At 42.7% G+C, this 22,759-nt stretch overlaps 1 protein-coding gene and 1 pseudogene across 13 annotated transcripts in view; both read left to right on the forward strand.

The window, feature by feature from the left end:
* The first annotated feature begins 5,493 nt into the window (after positions 1-5,493).
* Positions 5,494-22,759, forward strand: part of CD55 (CD55 molecule (Cromer blood group)) — a 47,904-nt gene continuing 30,638 nt past the window's right edge. For 8 of the 13 annotated variants that reach the window (XR_005786943.1, XM_040463548.1, XM_040463545.1 and 5 more), the window contains exons 1-7: positions 5,496-5,660; positions 6,453-6,644; positions 8,072-8,263; positions 8,629-8,728; positions 9,806-9,891; positions 15,786-15,974; positions 22,152-22,758. Coding sequence is in view for 12 of the 13 variants with exons in the window: in XM_040463548.1 (XP_040319482.1) it covers positions 5,567-5,660; positions 6,453-6,644; positions 8,072-8,263; positions 8,629-8,728; positions 9,806-9,891; positions 15,786-15,974; positions 22,152-22,758 (1,460 nt within the window). In the remaining variant the exon portion in view is untranslated. Of the gene's footprint in view, positions 5,661-6,289; positions 6,390-6,452; positions 6,645-8,071; positions 8,268-8,628; positions 8,729-9,805; positions 9,892-15,785; positions 15,975-22,151; position 22,759 lie in introns of those variants that run through there. The other 5 variants (XM_040463546.1, XM_040463547.1, XM_040463554.1 and 2 more) reach the window with 5 other exon arrangements.
* LOC121022448 (uncharacterized) lies at positions 12,953-13,052 on the forward strand (annotated as a pseudogene).

Consider the following 22,759-nt stretch of genomic DNA (forward strand, 5'->3'; position numbering starts at 1 on the left):
ACACACACACACACCATACGCTCACATTTACACACATACACACACACACACACACACACACACACACACTAATACATACACACACATACACCCCACGTAAGTTTTCTGGCTCCTGCCACCACTTCCTCCACTTTGGCAAAAATTCACTGCAATCTCAGAAAATTAGGGCTTGGCGAAGAAGTGTTTGCTCGTGTGAGTCAGGCATTGCCCTTCCGTTTGGCCCGTGAGCCTTTCCTCACATACCGGGAAGCCAGAGGGAAGATGCCATCAAGTCAGGTGAAGGTATCACATGAGAGGAGGCCATTTTACTAGGTCCCGCTACCCCTTTACCTCGTGAGGAAAAAAAAAAAAATACTGTATTTGATGAAGTACACTGATAACTTGATTAGTGAATTCCTGGAGAATTAAACTTTCCTTACGAAAAATAGGAGTCTGCTAATTTGTTTTTCAAAAGTACACCACACTTATTCTGCAAAGTACAACTGCCCTCATTTGCAAACATACCTCGGTTAAAAGTTTTTTTTGTTTGTTTTTCCTCGGCCATGTCAAGATTAGTTGGGAATGATTCTAGGCTGAGCTCTGAACGCGAGTATGAAACAGACGGATGTCTTAGACTGGAAGACTGACGGACGCATAGAGTACTTTGGGAGGGTAGAGGAAGGGACAGGGTCTGATGTCGTAAGCAGGGAGGCTTCCTGGAGGAGGCGATGCCTGAGCAATGTACCAGAAGGGGTAAGATCTTAAGCCTAGCTCCACCTCCACAAACCCTATGGTTTGGGGCTAGTTACTTAACTTCCCTAAACACAAGTTGCCTCACCTATAACTGGAATGATAACATTTGGCTCACTATTTCATATCCCTGGGCTTTAAGGAAATTGCACTACCCTCCTTCCTTTTCCACTACCCTCTCCTTCTGCTTTATTGTCTGAACTCAGTTCAGTGTGGTTGTGGGGAGTACCCAAGGCTCACCCTTTGGGCCTCTTTGAGTTTTGGTTTACACTGTCTCCGTTGGTCACCCTGCCTGTAGCCGTATCTCATCCAGGCTCCAACTGAGTCTGCCCACGTGTCATTCCATGCTGTGCATCTGCACACAGACACCTGCCAAGCATTTTAAATTCAACAAGTGTGCGGCCAAATTTGCTATTCCTTCCCTAAATCCTTCCCTTGACTTTGGAATGGATAGTTCTTCTAAACAGGGCCCCTGGTCTCACAGACACCAAACTTCTGAGTCATCTTGAACACTTTCTCCCCCACTTGTTCCTTATCTAATCAGTCACCGAATTCTGTGAGTTCTTCCTTTGAAACTTCTTTGATCAGAACAGACGCAGACACTTCCATGGCTATAGTAATCGTGTCAGGCGTTTTATAGAGTAATAAGGCTATTTCGTCATTATAGATTTATTAGTTTGAAGACGAAAAGACATTTCTATTCTCCAATCTTAACAGCCTGAACTATTGCATAGATAGTAAAATTGGGTCTTTGCTCACGGTCACCTTTGCTGCGGCATCTTGCACACGACGTCCAACCTGTCCTTGGACTTCTCTGCTGAAGATGTTCAACAGTCCATCAACGCTTCTGAGTAGCAGAAGAGGAAGAAGCCTTGTGTTTAAGGCTCCCATGTCTCTTGCCAGACCATCTCTTGCCCTCTTCACCACTTCCTCCATGGTTGTAGTTCACTCCCCCATCTTCTCTGTAACCTTACTGTTCTTGGAAGCAACTAACCTTGTTCTGACTGCAAACATGTGCTCATACCATACTTATCACCTCTCATATTTTTTCCCCATTGCACTGATGATATTCATTCGTCATATTTAGCTGAATCACCAGGTCGTTGGCCTCCTCCACCCTGGTGGCCATGGTCTTTTCTCTCTTTTTGATCCCGCCCCCCCCCACTATACCGGCTCTGGCATTCTCATAGCACTTGTCCCATAACACCTCCGTCGTAGATCACAGAGTCATGAACACAAGTTTTGGCACTTTCTTAATGCGCTTCGGAATACTATGTGCACCTCAGTTTACTAAACGTCTTTGATTTAGTCATTGTATGGTTTCTGGGACAGAGTGACAGCCATGTTCCCTAACCTCTGCCAAAGTCATAGACTTACGTGCTATTTTTTTTTCAACGTTTATTTATTTTGGGGACAGAGAGAGACAGAGCATGAACGGGGGAGGGGCAGAGAGAGAGGGAGACACAGAATCGGAAACAGGCTCCAGGCTCCGAGCCATCAGCCCAGAGCCCGACGCGGGGCTCCAACTCACGGACCGCGAGATCGTGACCTGGCTGAAGTCGGACGCTTAACCGACTGCGCCACCCAGGCGCCCCTTACGTGCTATTTTTTAAAAATGTTGTCGACCTACTGACACAAACCTACCATTTTGGAATTGGAAAGCTCTGCAGAGACTATTTCATTTCCACTCCATGCTCTTTCTAAGTCAAAGTGGGAATGAGGCCTTAAGGGGCAGAGTGACTCATTGAGAACACACAGCTAGTTTCAGGAAGATCAGTTCTGAAGACTTGAGTCAACTGTTGACACCAGAAGCAGCTGGATTCCCTAAGCACCTCCCAAAGGTCTTAATTCAGTGTTCTCTCTTTAGAAGAAATCTTTGCCAACTGGTCCCAATAAAAAGAACGTTGTGTGGTAGAACTGGAGAAGTATAGGTTTTGGAATCAGACAAACCGGATGTAGATTCAGGCCTGGTCACTTGTTGGCTGCATGGATTCTGGAAACTTACTTAACCTTTCAGCATCTGAAAAAGTGGACAATGATTTCCACTTCTGGAAATGGTGTTAATAAAATGGGGTAATGTGTATGAAGCATCTGGAACGCATTTATTTATTTATTTATTTATTTATTTATTTATGTATGTATGTATGTAGGTATGTTTATCTTTGAGAGGGAGAGACAGAGTGCTATCGCAGAAGGGACAGAGAGAGAGAGAGGGAGACACAGAATCCGGGGCAGGCTCTAGGCTGTCAGCACAAAACCCCCGAACTATGAAATCATGACCTGGGCCAAAGTCGGATGCGTAACCAACTGAGCCACCCAGGCACCCCTGAAGCCATTGTTTAAAAGAATCCTTGTAACTTACCAAATTGCATATTTCATTTTTCTCAATGCATAGGTTTTTATAGCATCTTTTTTCTAAATTGAGTAAATGGGTACTGGATTCCTTTCTTTCCCTTTGCCCTCAAAATGTTGAAATTTTAGGTGGTCACAGTATTACCCAGTTGTTCTTGGAAAAGTTCCTTTTTTTTTCTTTTTTATCGAGAACAATATATTTTGGAAGGTGAGTGTAGCTAAACTGGGTGTTAAAGATCTTTTTTAGAAAACCCTTTTCAGAGCTCATTGTTTTCCTGGATAAAAAGGTATTACATTCACTTAATAAACAGAAAGTTCTAATGGGCCTCAAAGTTTTCTGACAGGTCTTAAGGTAGTGGCCTTGACCTTCAGATCTTCTTCATGATGCCACCTTGCCTTTCACACCAATTTGCCTATAAATGTAGGACAGAAGGGGATGGTGGTTAAGGTCACGGGAGCCTCTTAGGGAGAATACACAAAGATCTGGTATGAATTCCAGAACACTGCTGGGCCCTGATATACTTTGGTTTTATTTCACATATGGGAGTAAAACCAAGGTGTTTTAATATCAAGTATGAGGGTCACAGTAGATAATTTTAGGTGCCCCTGCCCAACTTCTAAACTCTACAATGTTTGGGCTTTTTTTTTTTTTTTAAGTTTATTTATTTTGAGAGAGAGAGAGCGAGAGAGAGAGTGCAGAAGCGGGGGAGGGACAGAGAGAAAGGGTGAAAGGGAGAATCCCAATCAGGCTCTGCATTGTCAGGACAGAACCTAACTCCAACTCAGGGCTTGAACTCACAAACCAAGAGATCAAGAGTGGACGCTTAACTGACTAAGCCACCTGGGTGTCCCTAAACTCTAGAATGTTTTAATACTGATAGGTTTCCGTGAAAGACTACAGGACTTCCTTTCCTGGAATGCCCATACAATTGGTTCTAGCACTGGGTGACACTGGGTTCATCCAGTTCACTACACTAAGCATGAGCCAGAGAAACTGGTATTGTCGAAACTGTTGTTTTCCTTCTTCTAAATCTCGTACTAACATAAAAAGAGTGATCAAAAGCATTTAGGAAAGAGTATCATGACAGGATGCCACAAATACCCCCCCCCCCCCACAGCTGGTCCACGGACCAAGGCACATTTCCAAGATTTCACCTAACAAGGTAAGGTATTTGAGGGAATAGGAAAACCTAGGGTAGGCCTCTGCTAACCAGATCCAGGTGAATTACTAAAGGAAAATGTTCTTGGGGTTACTCTCCATGAAGAGGAGTAACCAGCCTTTCCATCAATGTCCTTTCCTGTTTCTGACAGAGACAGTGCTGGCCTGGTGAGGGTGGGAGTCCGGGGGGGATCATTACTCTGACCACCACCATGTAGATTTGTGTTTCTTAAACTGCTGCCCAGTGGAATCACCTGGAATGCTCTAAATCATCCTGCTGCCCCCTTCCGATCCCCAGAGATTCTAATCTAGCTAGTCTGAGGTGCAGTTTGAGCATCTGGAATTTTTAAAAGCTACCCACGTGATTCCAATGTGTAGCTAGTATCGCAAAGCACTGGCATATACGTAAAGTCTTCCAGCAAACTCTCCTCTTAAAACCACCACCCTATCATTTCGTTTTCTGGCGTTTGGTTTCTGTTTCGGCATTTTTCTCCCCACCCAACACACACGCGCGCGCACACACACACACACACACCCGCAGGATGGTGAATTTCTCCCAGCAGGCGGACTGAAATCGTCCCAAAGTGGAATTCATGAGCTGTCCTTGGTAAATGAGAACGCTGGCGAGGAAAGTGATTCCCGCCCAAGCACAGAATGAACAATGGCCACTCCTTGCTGTGCTGCTCGACCTTTCTTGGGCCATTTCCCACTTGCAGTTTTCAGATTAGGAACTGTCCTGGGAGACCACACAACTTTTTTTTTTTTTTTTTCCCTATTCTGGTTGGCATTTGACAGACCTCTAGTTGAAGGCACCAGGTCCCTGGGCAGGCACTCTCTCAGCCTCCAAGAGCTACCTCGGAACCCGAGGCACCTTCCTTTCCGCCTCAAGACCGCTTACTTTCCTGGTAACCTAACTGAGATTCCTGGGGAACCAAGCCAACGCCACTCGCTTCTCCTCCGTTCCCCCCAGTTTTTTACTTGGAAGGCAGATATTTACATTTGCAGATGGGAGCTCACCGCAGGCCCCACCCCAGCAAAGAGAAAAAGCGAGCTCCTCTCCCGGCCCCTTATCCGCCTTTCCAAGTCTGGGATCCCTGGGGGCGGGTGACGCGAGAGCCCCCGCCCTCGCCCTCGCCCTGCCCCGCCCCGCACCTGGTGCAGCAAACTCCCCCACCCGTCTCTTTGCCCCACCCTTGGTGATTCAGAGCGCCAGCCCCGCCCAGGCGCTAATTTAACTCGCCCGGCGGAACCGTCGGGCGCTGCTGCTAGTTACGGCTCCTTGCTGGAGCCGCTTGGACTCGCTCAGGGTCCCCGTCCCCGCGCGCCATGGGTCCCGCGCGGCGGAGCGTCCTCGCAGCGCTGCGTTTCCTTGGCGGGCTGAGCGTGCCGCTGCTGCTGCTGTGTCCACCCGCCGCGCAGGGTGAGCGGGGGACCCGGGTGGGGGGGCAGCCCCCCTGGGTGAACCCTTAGTCCGCGTGGGAGGGGCTGGATCCGTCTCCGCGGAGACCGGGAAGTCTGGGGACCCGGGGGAGGTGAGGAATGCGGGCACGGGTAATTGTTCCCGTAATCCTCTACCCTTGAGGCTCAGAGCTCCCACTAGCACGACCCCTTGGGGACAGGGAGAGGATCGCCGCTGCTAAACTGCAAGTTTTGGGGTCTTGGGGTGCCGGCCCCCAGCTCGCGTGGCTTTAGGAGTGAGGCGTGGACGGTTGAGGAAGCGCGGGCTGAGTCTGCGGAGCAGCGGAACACGGGGAACCCAAAGGGCAGGGCTCAAAGAGTGAATGCTCAGCCTCCCCTCCCCCCCAAAACATCTCTTTAAGGGTGGGTGGCCAAAGAGTTGACCACTCTCACCTCTTACACAGTTGGGTGCTACACGGGACGCTACAAGTTTGCGCGTCTTCTTTGGGTAGTAACGTCCGGAGGGGGCGTCTGTCTTCATTGTGCGCTTAGCAACTGTATGCGTGTTCTAAACCACTTTACAAACAAAATAATGAAGGGAAGGGGTTCCTTCCTTATTTTAGCACTGAATTAATTGACAAGAATGGCAGCCTAGCAAGTTCCTGGATGGAACTTGGAAGTTCAGCGCTGGATGGAACTGTTACATGTGTATCAAAGGCCCTTGCCGCTTCCCTTACTCCTCTGGGAAAAGGTATGTTGCTGTGAATTGAAAAGTACTAATTCCTTCAGTAATTTTTTTTTTTTTTCTCCCTAGGTGACTGCAGCTTGCCCCCAGAGGTACCTAATGCCCACCCAACTCTGAGTGATCGTGATCTTAAGAGTTTTCCTGAAGGAACCACAGTAACATACAAATGTAATGAAGGCTTTGTAAAAGTCCCTGGCAAGCCAGACTCCGTGATCTGTCTCAGTAACAATCAATGGTCGGAGGTGGCAGCATTTTGTAACCGTAAGTTCTTAATTTTTTTGTATGTAAGTTATGGGAATGGAATGTATCTTGTTAGCTTAATTTTATCCCTCTTCGCAGTGACTGGTAATTGATAGTTTTCAAGCATTATTAAACCCCAGGGTATAGCTGGCACTTTACCTTGCAGCTAATTGACTGTCATTACTTCCCAGAATAGGTCCTGCTTCTTCGTTAACAGGTTTGGGGTTTCTGTTGTTTTTTGTTTGTTTGTTTTGTTTTTTTGTGGGTTTTTTTGTTGTTGTTGTTGTTGTTGTATCCCCTTAATGCTGTACCTCCTGAAATAATAGAGAAAATAAACAATAGGTACAACGTAGGAAGTAAATTATATATGTTTGGCAATCACCTTGAGACACATAACAGAGGTCTGTTTTCTTAAATTTCATTTTGGAAGGTAGGACTTAGCGAATACCACTCTGTGGTGGTGTTTTAAAAAGTTCTCTGTTTTTACCTCCAAATCTATCATTAGAGGCATAGTCCTGCATTAGCTTTGACATATACAAGTAAACATAAAGGTAAGACTTGGTTCCTAGCTTTGGACAACCTGCAGTAATAGAAGGTACATAAATACAGGACCTGCCACAAGTGTTTTTTGCAACCAGGTGTGAAATCAGCTTTAACTTTTTGTTTTTACGTATCCATGATTTCAGAAGGCAGTGTGTTGAAGTAAGTAGGCCTTTGAGCATGTATCAAGTTTTAGAGTTTATAACCCTTCTACATATATTGAGTTGGGTGGGGACTCTTCCCCCCATTTTACAGCTGGAAAACAGTCCCCCAGAAGTGAGATAACTTCTTGAGATCAGCAGTTCTAATGCACGAGAGCCAGCGTCTGAACTTGAGCCTTTGGACTAGACATCCAATGTCCCTTCCACGATCCCATGCTTCTCCAAATTCACAATTGCCCAGACATTTACAGTTAATACTTTTATGTACATTATTGGCCCATCTGATCCTTGGCCTCCTGGGTTGTTAGGATTAAATGAGTTTTTACATGTATAAGACATTTAGAAGTATTCAACAAATATTAGCTATTACTGTCACTGGTATTGTCATTGCCCAGGACATTAGCCCAGGAGTCTGGAAATACTGGTTTTCATCTGATCTCCTCCCCATCCTCCATAGGGCAAATAATCGTCAGTGCCAGAACTGTGCCAGCAATTTAAATGGGTTCTACTTCCTGCATTGTGGGCATAGTGATATCTACATACCCAATTTACTTCATAAGCATACGTGTGAATATGCTCGATGTGCTGTAAATGTCATAGTCATATTAACATGGTCAAATACCAAATATGTACAAAGAAGTACAGAAAAAGGCGTGATGTAAAGGATCAAATAATTCTGGATAATTAAACATAGATTATAAAACAAAGTGATGTTACCTATGTTGTTGCTCTTGTTCATACTTTCAGGTAGCTGCGATGTTCCACCCAGGCTACGTTTTGCATCGCTCAAGAGGTCTTTTAGCAAACAGAATTATTTCCCCGAGGGTTTCGTCGTGGAATACGATTGCCGTCCGGGCTACAGAAGGAACCAAACTCTCTCAGACAAACTAACTTGCCTTCAGAATTTTACGTGGTCCATACCAGATGAATTTTGTAAAAGTGAGTATAATTTTACAGAGTATTCTCAATCATACGGTATTTGGGGAAATAGTATTTCTTCCTTCATTCATGCCAGAAGTCTACGTGTGCCTGTCATTATTTGGAATTTCTGAAAAGAACCATTAATTTTATTTTAAATTAGGCAAACTAAGTACTCGTGAGATAGGAATATTAATTAACTCACACATTTCACATTTAATTAGTTTAAGGCCACCTCAGATGTAATGAGTGTATATTCTAAATACGTTATTTGAAACTAACCATATGAAAGCAGTGTATGAAACGTCTACAGATAAGAAGTGACATGCATTTGCATAGATGTGCCTGATAATCTAATGAAAAAATAAATTTGTGCTCTCTTCTAGAAAAATCCTGTCCTACTCCTGGAGATATAACACATGGTCATGTCAGTATAACGACTGACATATCATATGGTGCATCTATTTCCTTCTCGTGTGACACAGGGTACGTCTGGGCGTAGTTTGTATTTATACTCTATATTTAATTAGTGTGAAAACAGGATGGAAGGTGTAAGTGTTTACATTTGTGGTCAGTGTTTTCAAGCTAGTCTCCATAAAACGAGTCCTCTGCTCAAAGATCTTTCATCATGAGCTCATCACAGTTACGTGTAATAAAATGGGGCAAGGAAAGACAATTTCTTGTAACATCAAATTCCCTCAATTGCTAGATTTCAGTACGTCTATGATTCACTAGAACGTTTTAAATGTGATTGGCGAAGGAAGAAAAACATGTTTGCACTTGCAGAAATTAAGTCCTTCAATGGTTCAAATGAAACCAGTCCTTCATTTGCCTAAATTTACCATATTTTCTTCTATATGCAAATGGCCTGTTAGAAAGTATGATGTGTTAAAGACATTTATTCCTAGTGTGGAAATACCATTCTGCCCTGAGGTCTTTTCTAAGTCCCATACGTACGGAAGAGGAACTCACTCATTGAGTATCATCAGTGTCTCGGACACTTCTGGAAACTTTATGTTCATTTTCTCATTGAATATCTGCGCATTGAGTTATGATATTTTACTCCATGTGTGTGTGTGTGTGTGTGTGTGTGTCCCTGCTCTTTAGAAAATAAAAATACCAGCATCACTTGTCTCCTGTATGAAACAGAGACGTTTGGATCATTAATATGATTAATATCAAATCTGGGGAGTACTTTGAACCCTTAAAATATGTTCTCTTATTCTGTGAACGCCTTATTGATCATTTAGCATTCAGAAATATAAAATATCCAAACATCTGTATCACCGTAAAATGTTTCAAAACACTTTCATGTTCTCTCACACGGACTCCACCCAAATCAAAAATGTTTTGCCTGTCTCCTACCTTTTTTTCGTTTGGATATCACCTTTTTCAAAGTAAATTTTTCTTTTCCTTTACACTGCCATGTAAACTTTGATCAACTATTGTCTCGTCTCCATCTACGGGGATAGTAAATATTTTAAGGTGATAATTCTGGAGAATTTAAACGAAGTCAAACACGTGCGGATGAGACCTAACTTTTCTCTCCATTCATTGTTTTAGGTATAGGCTAGTAGGTTCAGCTTCTAGTTACTGTTCCCTTGTAGACCAGGCTGTGGAGTGGAGTGACCCATTGCCAAAATGCGAAGGTAAGACTGAAAAAAACCTAAGTGCTCTGGTGGTAAGGCTGAATAATCAGTGGTAAATTACGCTCTTATTTCTTTTTTAAGTTTATTTATTTTTGAGAGAGACGAAGACAGCGCAAGTGGTGGGGGTGGGGTGGGCAGAGAGAGAGGGAGAGGGAGAGGGAGAATCCCAAGCAGCTCTGTGTTGTCAGCGCAGAGTTGGACGCGGGGCTTGAACTCATGAAACTGGAAGATCATAACCTGAGCCGGAACCAAGAGTCGGTGCTTAACCGACTAAGCCACCCAGGCGCCCCTGCGTTACTTTCTCTCATTAAGAATTATCCACAGTGTATATTTGTAGTACCCTTACTTTCCAATGTAGGAATGTCTTAGCTACTTTATCAGTAATGTATCTTACTTTATTAGTTATGGAGATACAGGATTAAAAACCCAACAAACTCCAAAACACACACACACACACACACACACACACACACACACACACAAAAGCCAACAAACTGAGATATGTATTGTGCTCAGTCGTACATTATCCTTCTAACAATCAAGCAAAATAGATACAGAGTTTTTCTTCCCCCACAATTTTTAATTTTATGGATTAAAATACTTTTTATCAGAGAATCTATATGATCTGACCCTACATCCCAACATAAGTGGCAAGAGAAGGCATTTAACCCAGACTTCTGGATTCAAATCCATTATTTTCCTAAAACCCAGTGTTGCCTATCTGCCTCTTGTGGGATTATGAGCTGAGCTAATTGTCAATAAATGTTCTCAAGTGTGATTTATTTTTCATCATTAGAGAAATAAAGTTATACAATATAGAAGAAATATGATTTCTGCACTTGAGGATCTTATCTGCTAAAAGGGAGGTAGGGTACAGAAATAATATCATACATACATGTATCAAGCCAAATTTATATCCACTCTAGACATAGGTCTCCTGAAAATTGAGAGGGGTAAAATCCATGGAACATATTTCTTTTTTCTTCTTAAGAAAAAAATGTAGCATTTAAAAATGTAGACTTGAGGGGTACCCGAGTGGGTGCAGTTGGCTGAGTTCTGGCTCTTGACTTTGGCTCAGGTCATGATCTCACGGTTCGTGAGACTGAGCCCCACATCGGGCTGCATGCTAACAGTGCACAGCCTGCTTGGGATTCTCTCTCTGCCTCTCTCTCTCTCTGCCTTTCTCTCTGTCTCCGTCTCTGTCTCTATCTCATTCTCTCTCTCTCTCTCTCTTTCAAAAATAAATAAACATTTCTTAAAAACTTTTAAAATGTAGGCTTTATTTCTCCCATCTTTGCTAAAATCATTGCTAAGTTCAAGTTTTTGGTGTTATTAGGAGCAGGAAACTAGAATAGACTTAGCGTAATTTGTCCAGCACGTATTGATGGGCACACTGTAGGAGGCAATGTGTGGGGTCAGTTGATATGAAGACAAATAAATGGAAGCCTTGCCAGCCAAGAGCTTACAGGAGTAAGCTGATCACACCCACACCCTCCTTGTGCTCACTCCACCCGCCTCTCTCTGCTACATCTTTGTCTCGTTGTTATTACTTCGAAAATTTTAGCATTACTGCCCCCCACCATCTTTCCCATTTCCACCATCCAGCAGGGGATGTTGTGCATGATACTAGAGTAAGTTTGGACGGCAAAGAGGAACCAGACTGTATTTTTTTCCTGACACAGACAACTTGTCCAGGAGTCTGGACAAGCAGTCTCCTGGTCTGAGGCTGCGATCTTCACAAGCAACTGCTGTCAGGAACTTCACAGACATGTGGACACCAAGCACGTAACCCAGCACAGTAGAGCTTCTGCACTGCAAACACACTTTCTCTTCATGTTTGGCCGGGGCTGGGCCACAGTCCTACTCCCTGTCTGGTAACTTGAACTCCATTTTCCTCTTTGACTGGGGTTCCTGTTTTCCTCTTTGATTGTTCTATCCATTTCGCAGTTCAGCGACCACGGACACCTGTGTCTTGCAAAAAAGGAGCCCTTTTTCCTTAAAAAACCTGTGCCTTCAGCTATCCCGATAAAGCCCAGTTCTTTTAGGCTCTGATTCTCATTTTCCACGTGACTTAATTTTTCTGTTTGGACAATGCCAAAGGATGAAGTGGAAAATACACATTCTTAAACAGTGAGCTGCCTCACCTTAAGTACACAGCCGTGGCCTCTGGACACACTAGAGTGCTTTAATGTCAGCGTGTAGATTGAGGAAGGAAAGAAAAGGTTAAGAGGTCAAGATGTGTCCTTGTTATACATCAAACTTCGGTAGTGCTTGGTCCTTTCTGAATGAAGCTTCAATGTCAGAAGGATCTGTTTTCCTATCTTTCTCCCAATGTTTTCTTTTTTTTTTTTTAATTTTTATTGTTTATTTATTTCTGAGAGAGAGAGAGAGAGAGAGAGAGACAGAGTGTGAGCAGGGGAGGTGCAGAGAGAGAGAGGGAGACACAGAATCTGAAGCAGGCTCCAGGCTCTGAGCTGACAGCTCAGAGCCCGATGTGGGGCTCAAACCCAAGGACCGCAAGACCATGACCTGAGCAGAAGTCGGACGCTCAACCGATTGAGCCACCGGGGTGCCCTTCCCAATGTTTCCTTTTTTCAGAAGTACCTTTAGTGAACTGCTATCCCCTGCAATCCTGGAATATATCTGTATAATATCTGCCATCCAAGACCCATCCCATTATCTTCACCTCCCACTTCTAATCACTAAATCGTTTTGCTTTATCTCCTTAATATACTTCCAAACCTGTGTCTTATCCTCCATCTGTATGACTTCTGTGTGGTTGATTATCCTTCATCTGGACTCTTGCGGTAAGGGCCACTCCTAACATTTTCAAGGGCCCAGAGCAAATCTAAATGGAGGTTCGTGACCTAAGACCCAATCTGTCTCAAATAGGTATCCCCTTCTGTCGCTGTGAGAAGTCTCTGATGCCTGTCAATGGACCACTCGGCCCACACACCCAAGCCATGTGCCCTGTGACCTTTTTTTCCCACTCCACTGAACTTTGGGCTGCAGATGTACACATCGACAGTATAGACCATTCTCAACAATCGGGACCATGTGATTGCTTCCACAGCATATATACTAAAATTGGGACGATACAGAGATTAGCGTGGCCCTTGCTCAAGGATGACACACAAATTTGTGAAGTGTTCCATATTAAAAAAAAAAAAAGTAGAATACAGACCAGGAGAAGGGACCTTTCAGGCCCTGCAAAGGGTGCTGGCACAGGGAATTCTGGGCCAGTTCCTAGAGCATGATTTACAGCGGGAGTGGAGGGGGAGCTCGCAGTGAGCACGCCTTCGTGCCCTGCAGATATCCCACCCAGTAGGGAGAGGCACAGTCAGAGGAGGGCCACAGTGTAGCATTTTAAAGTGTGGGAGCCAGGGGCGTCTGGGTGGCTCACTTGGTTCAGCATCCAACTTCGGCTCAGGTCATGATCTCACGGTTCGTGAGTTTGAGCCCCACATCTGTGCTGATGGTGCAAGGCCTGCTTGGGAGTCTCTCTCTCTCTCTCTCTCTCTCTCTCTCTCTCTCTCTCTCCCCCTCTCCCTCTCTCCCTCTCTCTCTGCCCCTCCCCACCCCGTCTATCTCAAAATAAATAAAACTTAAAAAGAAAATAAAGTGTGGGAGCTAGGGCAAGAGTCCCCACTTGCCTGAGCTCAAAAGTGACACTGTTCGCAATAGCCCCATCCTCTATTCTTGTAATATTTCATTCACACGCTACCCAGAGTGATGCATCTGAAACACAAATGTGTCTCATCTCTTCCTTCTTAAAGCTGATCCTTGTCTCCTCGTCACTTACAACGTCCAGACTCCTTGGTGAAGCATACAAGGCTAGCCGTGGCCTTCCTACTCCGTGCTTATGTATTGCCCTCATACTTCATGCTGTACCACACTCACTGCCCTCCCGTTTTCCTTCTGTGACTGCCTCTGCCTGGAGTGTCCTTTGGCCCCTTCAATTGCAGGACTTGTCTTTTTTTTCTTATTGAGGGTTTGCTTTGATAGTCCTTCTAGAAGTTTCTCCTGACCTTCCAGCTGGTTAACTGTCCTTCTTCTCTCTTTCCACACCACGGAACACACTTCTGCCGAAAGTCTCCCTATCTTGTGTTAAAATTAAAATCTTTTGTATTTAGTTAAAGATCAAATTAAAATCTTTTTTGTCACTCTGCTTGAAGACCCAGGACTTAATATCTTCTTTAGTTTTGCAATTCTGTTTCTAGAACAATGCCTGGTATGCATTAGGCACTCGGAAAATGTCTGAACTGTACCGATGGTGATATGTGTTGTTATCAGACCCAAGCCCAGAGCAAAGCAGACTAACTTGTTTTTGCTCCTTGCTTTGATCGATGGCCTAAAAGTAATTTATAAATTTTCTAGTATTCTCTGGTTACTTAAGGCCGCTCGATGTATACAGGTGATCACATTGCTTTCCTGATTCAAGGGAAAAAAAATAACAAACAACGTCATGGCTCTAGAGAATGTGGAACCATTGCATTGTTTTTTTAATCAGGGCAACTTCTAGAGAGAGGTCTCTTTTTATAGTATAACCAGAGAGACTCTGCTTGTATTTGTTTGACATATTCCACTGCTCAATAAATTTACGTGAAGTAAAAGGCTGTGAGTCAATACATGCTTAAAAAAATTTATCCTAAAGGTTAAAATGTAATGCTGACATTTAAGGTATTTTGCTCTGTCAAAATGATCTATTCGTATTTCCCAAGTATGCCACTTAACTACTTTATTTTTTTAAGGTTGATTCATTTTTCAGAGACAGACAGAGTGTGAGTGGGGGAGGGGCAAAGAGAGAGGGAGACACAGAATCTGAAACAGGTTCCAGGCTCTGAGCTGTCAGCACAGAGCCCATTGCAGGGCTCAAACTCACAGACCATGAGATCATGACCTGAGCTGAAGTCTCAAAAGCTCAACTGACTGAGCCACCCAGGCACCCCGCCTCTTGACTTCTAAGCTCCTTTCATTTAGCATCATTTTTCCCTGGAATAAAGAGCAATGCCCTCTTCTCTGCTGTCTTCGCAGAAGGGTACATCACAGTATTAAATTCAAGTTCCATATCCTCCTTAAAATCTCTGTCCTGCTTTCACTTCTGAACTCTGGCAGTATTTACTTTTTTCTAGCACAATTTGATCTGGAATATGTGCAGACTTTATTGTAATTTTTGCTTTACATATATGTTCTAAATCTTATTTATTTATTTTTTAATATATTTTGAGAGAGAGAGAGAGAGCAGGGAAGGGGTTTGAGACAAGGGAAGAGAGAGAGAGAATCCCAAACAGGCTCCATGCTGTCAGAGCAGAGCCTGATGCAGAGCGAGATCCCACAGACTGTGAGATCATGACCTGAGCCAAGATCAGGAGTCAGATGCTTAAATGCCTAAGCCAACCAGTCACTCCTGTTCTAAATCTTATTTCTATACATTGGTTTCAATGTTAGCATTCATGTTTTACAACATTTGCATCCAAAGCTCCAAATATGTTCTCGTTACTTAATATGTATTTATAAGCATCCCTTGTTGATGATGCTGAATTTAGAGAAATGGTAGATTTTTAATTCTTTAAAATAATTTAACATATCTTAGTCTTATGTAAAAATACCTTGGAAGGGGCGCCTGGGTGGCGCAGTCGGTTAAGCGTCCGACTTCAGCCAGGTCACGATCTCGCGGTCCGTGAGTTCGAGCCCCGCGTCGGGCTCTGGGCTGATGGCTCAGAGCCTGGAGCCTGTTTCCGATTCTGTGTCTCCCTCTCTCTCTGCCCCTCCCCTGTTCATGCTCTGTCTCTCTCTGTCCCAAAAATAAATAAACGTTGAAAAAAAAATTAAAAAAAAAAATAAAAATACCTTGGCAGTTTTATTAATTTAAAATATGTTGGAATTTTTTAAAGAAATTGTTTGTCCAGAACCACAAGAAATTAGCAACGGAATCATTCAAAATCCACGGAAAACCTATGTGTATCAACAGTCTGTAAAATATCAGTGTAATCCAGGCTTTACCCTGATCGGAGAGAACTCTATTTATTGTACTGTCAAAGATGACCAAGGAGAATGGAGTGGCCTGCCCCCTGAATGCAAAGGTAATCAGTTTGCATAGTTATGTTTTTGTTTTATTTTTACCTTTAGGAGTATATGTGGGCTACAGAGATTCCATGAACCCCCTGAGAAATGAATGTACGATGTTGTACGTGTGCATATCTGCATTTTTCTGGGGGACACAGTTTTTTATCAGATCCTCAGAAGAGGGGCGCCTGGGTGGCGCAGTCGGTTAAGCGTCCGACTTCAGCCAGGTCACGATCTCGCGGTCCGTGAGTTCGAGCCCCGCGTCGGGCTCTGGGCTGATGGCTCAGAGCCTGGACCCTGTTTCTGATTCTGTGTCTCCCTCTCTCTCTGCCCCTCCCCCGTTCATGCTCTGTCTCTCTCTGTCCCAAAAAAAATAAATAAACGTTAAAAAAAAAAAATTAAAAAAAAAAAAGATCCTCAGAAGAGTCTATGGGTTACAAGAAAGAAAGAACTACTGATATGGAGAACATATGATACTGTATAAATAAATACATACATATACACACACAGCATATACAAATACACACGCGTGCACACACTCACACACACACTCACACACACACACACACCGTAATGTCTCATGCTATAGTGAATTAGCTTAAGTTTGCTACTTCTTCCCATATTACTTTCAATGAGTTAATACTCATACAAAGGTCCGTAGCGTGGCTTATTTTATTCAGTTAGGAGGGAAAGTTAGATAGTTAGACTATCTAGGATCTAGATTGTAGTCCCAGTAGGTGGTATTTGTTTTAGCAATGTCATGTTTGAGTGCCGGTATAACTCAAGCAAATGCTACTTTTATAATTATACTTGGAATTGCATTGGCATGGATTTTTAAACATCAGTGTTTGTGAAAAGTAGGTTTGTGTTATAAATGGTGTACATTAACAGAGCAGTAATATTAAAACCATGCAGACTAGTGTAAAATGAGAAGTAAACCCTCAGAAGTGACCGCTGTTCACAAATTTTCGTGTTCGATTCTAGAAAATAAACATACATACGCATATTTTTTTTACAACATTTATTTTTTTAATCATAGCTGTTGTACGGATGTATCATTTATTTAACCTGTTGAGGGGAATTTAGTTTTTGATTCTAGTTTGCTTTGTAAATTATTATGACAAAAGATGCTGCAAGGAATATTATACATCTGGAATTGCACGTGTGGGCAAGTACATTTTGTACAATAAATTCCTTGCAGTGTAATTACTGAAGCAAAGGTATACGCATTTGAACTTTTGATAGATGTTATCAACACTGTTTCCAAAGAAAATGTAGCAATTTACTGTCCTACCCATATCGCGTCATTGTGCTGGTTCTCTGCACAGTTAATGAGCATGGTTATTATGATGTGGAGATGAGACAATATAAGCAGTGAACATTTCATTTTACTGTTTGAGTTAATTTAATTATGGGTGAGGTTTGATATGTGTTTTTTTTCCCCCCTAATCTATTTGACACATGTCATGGTTACTTTACCCTGCTTTATTAAATTATCAGTTATTTAGAGCTTACAACTCTAGGGTAGTGCCCAAGTAGGCCATGGTAGGCTAATGTTTCTATTACCATAACTGCCAAATCTGGATCCATTATTTTAAGTCATATTTTTTAAATTCATTATTATTTTTTTTTAATTTTTTTTAATGTTTATTTATTTTTGAGACAGAGAGAGACAGAGCATGAATGGGGGAGGGGCAGAGAGAGAGGGAGACACAGAATCGGAAGCAGGCTCCAGGCTCTGAGCCATCAGCCCAGAGCCCGACGTGGGGCTCGAACTCACGGACCGTGAGATCGTGACCTGAGCTGAAGTTGGACGCTCAACCGACTGAGCCACCCAGGCGCCCCCATTTTTATTTTTTGAGAGAGAGAGAGAGAAAGAGAGCAGGGGAGGGGCAGAAAGAGAGAGAGGAGGAGAGAGAATCCCAAGCAGGCTCCATGATGTGGGGCTCGAACTCATGAACCGTGAGATCATGACCTGAGCTGAAATTCGAGAGATGGCCCCTTAACCGATTGAGCCACCTAGAGACCCCCTTTTAAGTCATATTTTTAAAGGCATAAGCTACAAGTCCTGGGAACAAGGAGGACTGCATGAACTCGAATTCCTGGGGGTGGTGAGTGAAGGCAAGATGTTCTGAGGTACACCTGGGCTGGGGATTCGTCGCAACTCACATAAAAAAAAACCACTGCCAGGAAAGAGAGAAGTGGGCAAAGCTTTTATTTATTTATTTTTAAATTATTTTTTAATGTTTACTTATTTTTGAGAGAGAGAGAGAGACCAAGCATGAGCAGGGAAAGGGCAAAGAGAGAGGGAGGCACAGAATCCAAAGCAGGCTCCGGGCTCTGAGTTGTCAGCCCAGCGTGGCTTGAACCTACAAACCACGAGATCATGACCTGAGCCCAAGTTGAACGCTTAACCGACTGAGCTACGCAGGTGCCCCAAGAAATGGGCAAAGCTTTTAATGGTTCTGGTGGGTTAGGAAAATACATGGAAAATTGAGGTCCTCACATGCAGTGCTGGTTTCTCCACAAGGTCATTTGCTGATTTCTGGGCTGCAGGGGAGACTGGGGTGTTAGACCCAGAGCTTCCAAAGTACAAAATGAAATTCCTCAGATCTTAATGGTATTTGAGCAATGAATACCTATCTGAGGAAGAAGCTTGGATCAAGCACACAGCCAGTCTCCCCCTTAAGATATTTGTGACCATTTTGAAGCTGTGTGGGGAAGGAGGCTGGATTGTTGGGCTGGGGACTCTGAAGGACAGACCTGGGATCCCCCACAGTTTCCCAGCGATGAGGAAACAAAGATCTTCCAGGTTGTCCAGGAAAAGCCCACAGGGGCCATCCCCAAGGATCGGAGGCATTGGTAGAATAGACTGAGCCTTACTGAGGCTGAGACCCATCTCAGTTCCTCATGGGCTGAGGAGGTGATCACCTCCATTACCAGTCTGCCTATCAGAAAAGGAGACCTGTCTTTGGAAGATCATAGCTTCTGAATGTTTTAGATACAAATATCTATAATACAATAAACAAGTTATTAGGCATGGTGAGAAGCAAGAAATTATAACCAAACCAGGGAGAAATAAATCCAGATAAAGGAGATCCAGATAATTGAGTTAGCAGGCAAGGACTTTAAAATAAGTGATTAATATGTTTAAGGTATTAAAGGAAAAGATAAATAGAGAATTTCAACAAAGAACTGGAATCTGTAAAAATGGAGTAGACTTTCTACAGATGAAAAATACAAAATCCGAAATGAAGAGCATGATAGATAGGTTTCACAGTGATTTGGACACAGTAGGAAACAGTGTTAGGAACAGGAAGGAAGATTCATTAATAATGCCCAGAAGCACAAACGGGGGGAAAATGTAAAATAAAGATACAACTTTAGGAGATATTTGACATGTGAAACTGTTCTAACCTATGTTAGCTAAGGAGGAGAGACAGAGAAGGAGATAAATAGGAATAGAAATATTCAGAGAAATGACACACTGTTCCAAAACTGATGAAATACATCAACATATTGCAAAAGTTCTCCGGACTCTAAACAGAATATAAATAAAACCATTTCCAGGCATCTCATAGCAAAAATTTTGGAAACTTAAAATAATGATAAAAGTACCAAGAGACAAAGAGACACATTATCTTCAAAGGAGCGACAACTGATCACGGACTTCTCGACAAAAATTATGGAAACCAAAGACAACAAGAAGAAATCCTTCAAGTAAAGGAGAACTGCTCACCCTGGGCTCTTTCCCTGGTGAATACATCCTTTAAGACTGAATGCAAAACGAATATGTTCTCCTATGAAAACCAAGGGAACTTGTCCCCAGCAGAGCAGACCTGCACCGAATGACACAGTAAAACTAGTCCTTCAAGCAGAATGAAAATAATCCCAAGTAAAACAGGAAAATGCAAAAGGAAATGAAGAACACTACCAAGATTATATACACGACCATGGACTCTACAAAACAGTGAACGTAGTGCCTCCTGGGATGTGACTTCTATGTCAAATACAAATGTGTAATAGCAAGTAAGCAAAAGACAGAAGGAGGTAAATTGAATTCAAATGTTACAAGGTTCTGGGCAATACTAAAAAGTGGTAAAGATGTTAATTTGCATAATTGACCTCTAGTCTAATACATGCCATGCTCTCTGAGGCCATCATGAAAATAATAGTGACAGAATGTAGAAATCATAAGCTAATAAGGGAATGTTAATGAATAGTTCGTCCAAAAGGAAACAAGAGAGGAAGAGAAACATAAAATGATGGGTGGAATGGCAAACTAAGAGTCAGGTGTTTGATATAAACCCAACTGTATCAGTAATTATACTAAGTGTAATTTAAGATTGCCAGACCGGATTTAAAAAAAAAAAAACAAAAAACAAAAAACTATCTGCTTTACAAGAGACCCAATTTAATGATAAGAACACTGAATGGTCAGACGTAAAAGATGGAAAAATATACTTTGCAAACAATTACCAAAAATAAATCAATAAATAAAAACAGCTCATGCAATTCTATTAGTATTAAGGCGTATATATGTAAGGTAGGAGAGTACATAATGACAAAGGGGGTCAGTTCAACAGGAATCTATCACAAACTACGATCTATGAACACTTGAAAAAAAGCTTCAATCCACACATTGTTAAAAATGGACAGAAAGAAAAATAGACAAATCCATGATTATAGTTTGAGAATTCTACATACCTGTTTCAATAGCTGATAGAACAAGCAACCACAAGGAATATAGAAGCAACAGTTAAACTTTAAAAAACTGATATATTTTCATATAAACATATTTCATTCAGTGCTCTTAAGAGCACGGAACCCTGAAAAACTTTTTTTTTCAAGGGTGCATGGAACATTGTATTCTGGGCTCTAAATCACAGTATATCGCAGCAGACTGAAATAATTCGGAGCGTGCTTTCTAATGGCGATGGAATTAAACTAGACACCAAATAACAAAGAGGTAACCGGAGAAGCACTTTCTAGGAAACTTAAGCTCCACTAGCACCTAAGCCCCCTGGGTCAAAAATGAGAACTAACATGGTGGAACAAAGGATAAATTTTACATATGAGCATCTTAGAGGAAAAACCCATGTAAAAGCTTTACTTACTCTAAGAGCACCATCTATCATTTTTTGAGTGCCTAAGTACTGTGCCACTGGCTAGGTATTTGATGTGCCTTATCCTTTTTCCAGCGTCATTTGACGTAGATACAGGAAGCAGAAGTAAAGGACACACAACCTGTGAGTGCATGGGGCAAAACGTGTGTTGGTGGAACTGGCACTATGCTAAAATGTGTTGCTTCAGGGACAAGAACTGTGGGGAATAACTTACCTCAGTTATACCTCTCCTTCCTTATAATAATGTCATAAAATCTGCTTTGTTTTTATCTTCATTACACACATGAGAACACCGAAGCTTAGCAGAATTAGAGAACTTGACCATAGTTTCTAGTGTGTGGTGAAATGGGTCGCCCTACTTGGCGCTGCCTTAGGAAGGAATTTGCAAGCCACGCGAAGTCAAAAAGGCACTGAAGACCTAAAATTGTGCCAAGTTTTTAGATTTGTGATTCTTGTAACAGGATCTTAACGGAAGCTGCAAATTCAGATATTTGTTACCTGACCTAAAATCCAACGAGGAACTAAATTAGGATATGTAAAGTTGGTAGCCAGCACAAGAGGAAAAAGTTATTTTATTCAGGTTGACTTTATTATGTGAAAAAAGAAGTAAAGCAAAGACGTTTCCGAGGTCGCTAACATGCCAGAAAGCATTGGAAAAAGGAACTATGTTGTGATTATCTCTGTCTGTCCAGTGTTGTTCTTTGGTCTTGGCATAAGCAAAGGAAGACATTTTGTGAGAGAAAACATCTCAATTTGGGGTGTGTCACAGGCTGAGATTACTACCAACTCTGACTTTGGTTTCCTTTCTTTACACAGAAAACAGTTCACGAACCTCAGTACTGCTTTGGTGCAAACCCACTTTAACTGGCTGTGGGTATCATTTATATCAGAGCAAAAACAATGTGGCATTTCAGGTCCTTGGGAAATTCACAATAAGACTTGCTTTCCTAAATGTCAAATTTAAGTGTTTTTAGGAAGAAAGGGAGAAGTCACAGAGCAAGCAGTTGGTTCCTAAATCTTAACTTGACAGCATTATTTAGCTAATTTTTGTACAATTCTCTTCCGCAGAAAATTCCCAGATTTCTAAGGGCATGCCAACAGTTCAGAAGCCTTCAATGGCAAGTGTTCCAAGTACGAAAGTCCCATCAGCTCCTCAGAAAACCACCACAGTGAATGTTCCAGGTACTAAAGCCCCATCACCGCCTCATAAAGCCACCACAGTGAATGTTCCAGGTACTGAAGCCCCATCAACTCCTCATAAACCCACCACAGTGAATGTTCCAGGTACTGGAGCCCCATCAACTTCTCAGACACCCACCACCACAAATGTTCCAGGTACCAGAGTCCCATCAGCTCCTCAGAAACCCACCACCATAAATGCTTCAGCTGCAAAGGCCCCATCAGTTCCTCAGAAATTCAACACAGTAAATGTTTCAGCTACAGAAGTCCTTTTACCTCCTCAGAAATCCAACACAACAAATGCCTCAGCTACAAAGTCCCCCTCAACTCCTCAGAAACCTGACACAATAAATTCTTCAGCTACAGAAGCCCTACCAACTCCTCAGAAACCCAGCATAGTAAATGTTTCAGCTACAAAGGCCCCATCAACTTCTCAGAAACCCAACACACTAAGTTCTTCAGCTATGGAAGCCCTACCAACTCCTCAGAAACCCAAC

This window comes from Herpailurus yagouaroundi, unplaced genomic scaffold (assembly GCF_014898765.1).
Source record: "Herpailurus yagouaroundi ecotype Mexico unplaced genomic scaffold, PumYag 403, whole genome shotgun sequence".
Classification (NCBI taxonomy): domain Eukaryota; kingdom Metazoa; phylum Chordata; class Mammalia; order Carnivora; family Felidae; genus Herpailurus; species Herpailurus yagouaroundi.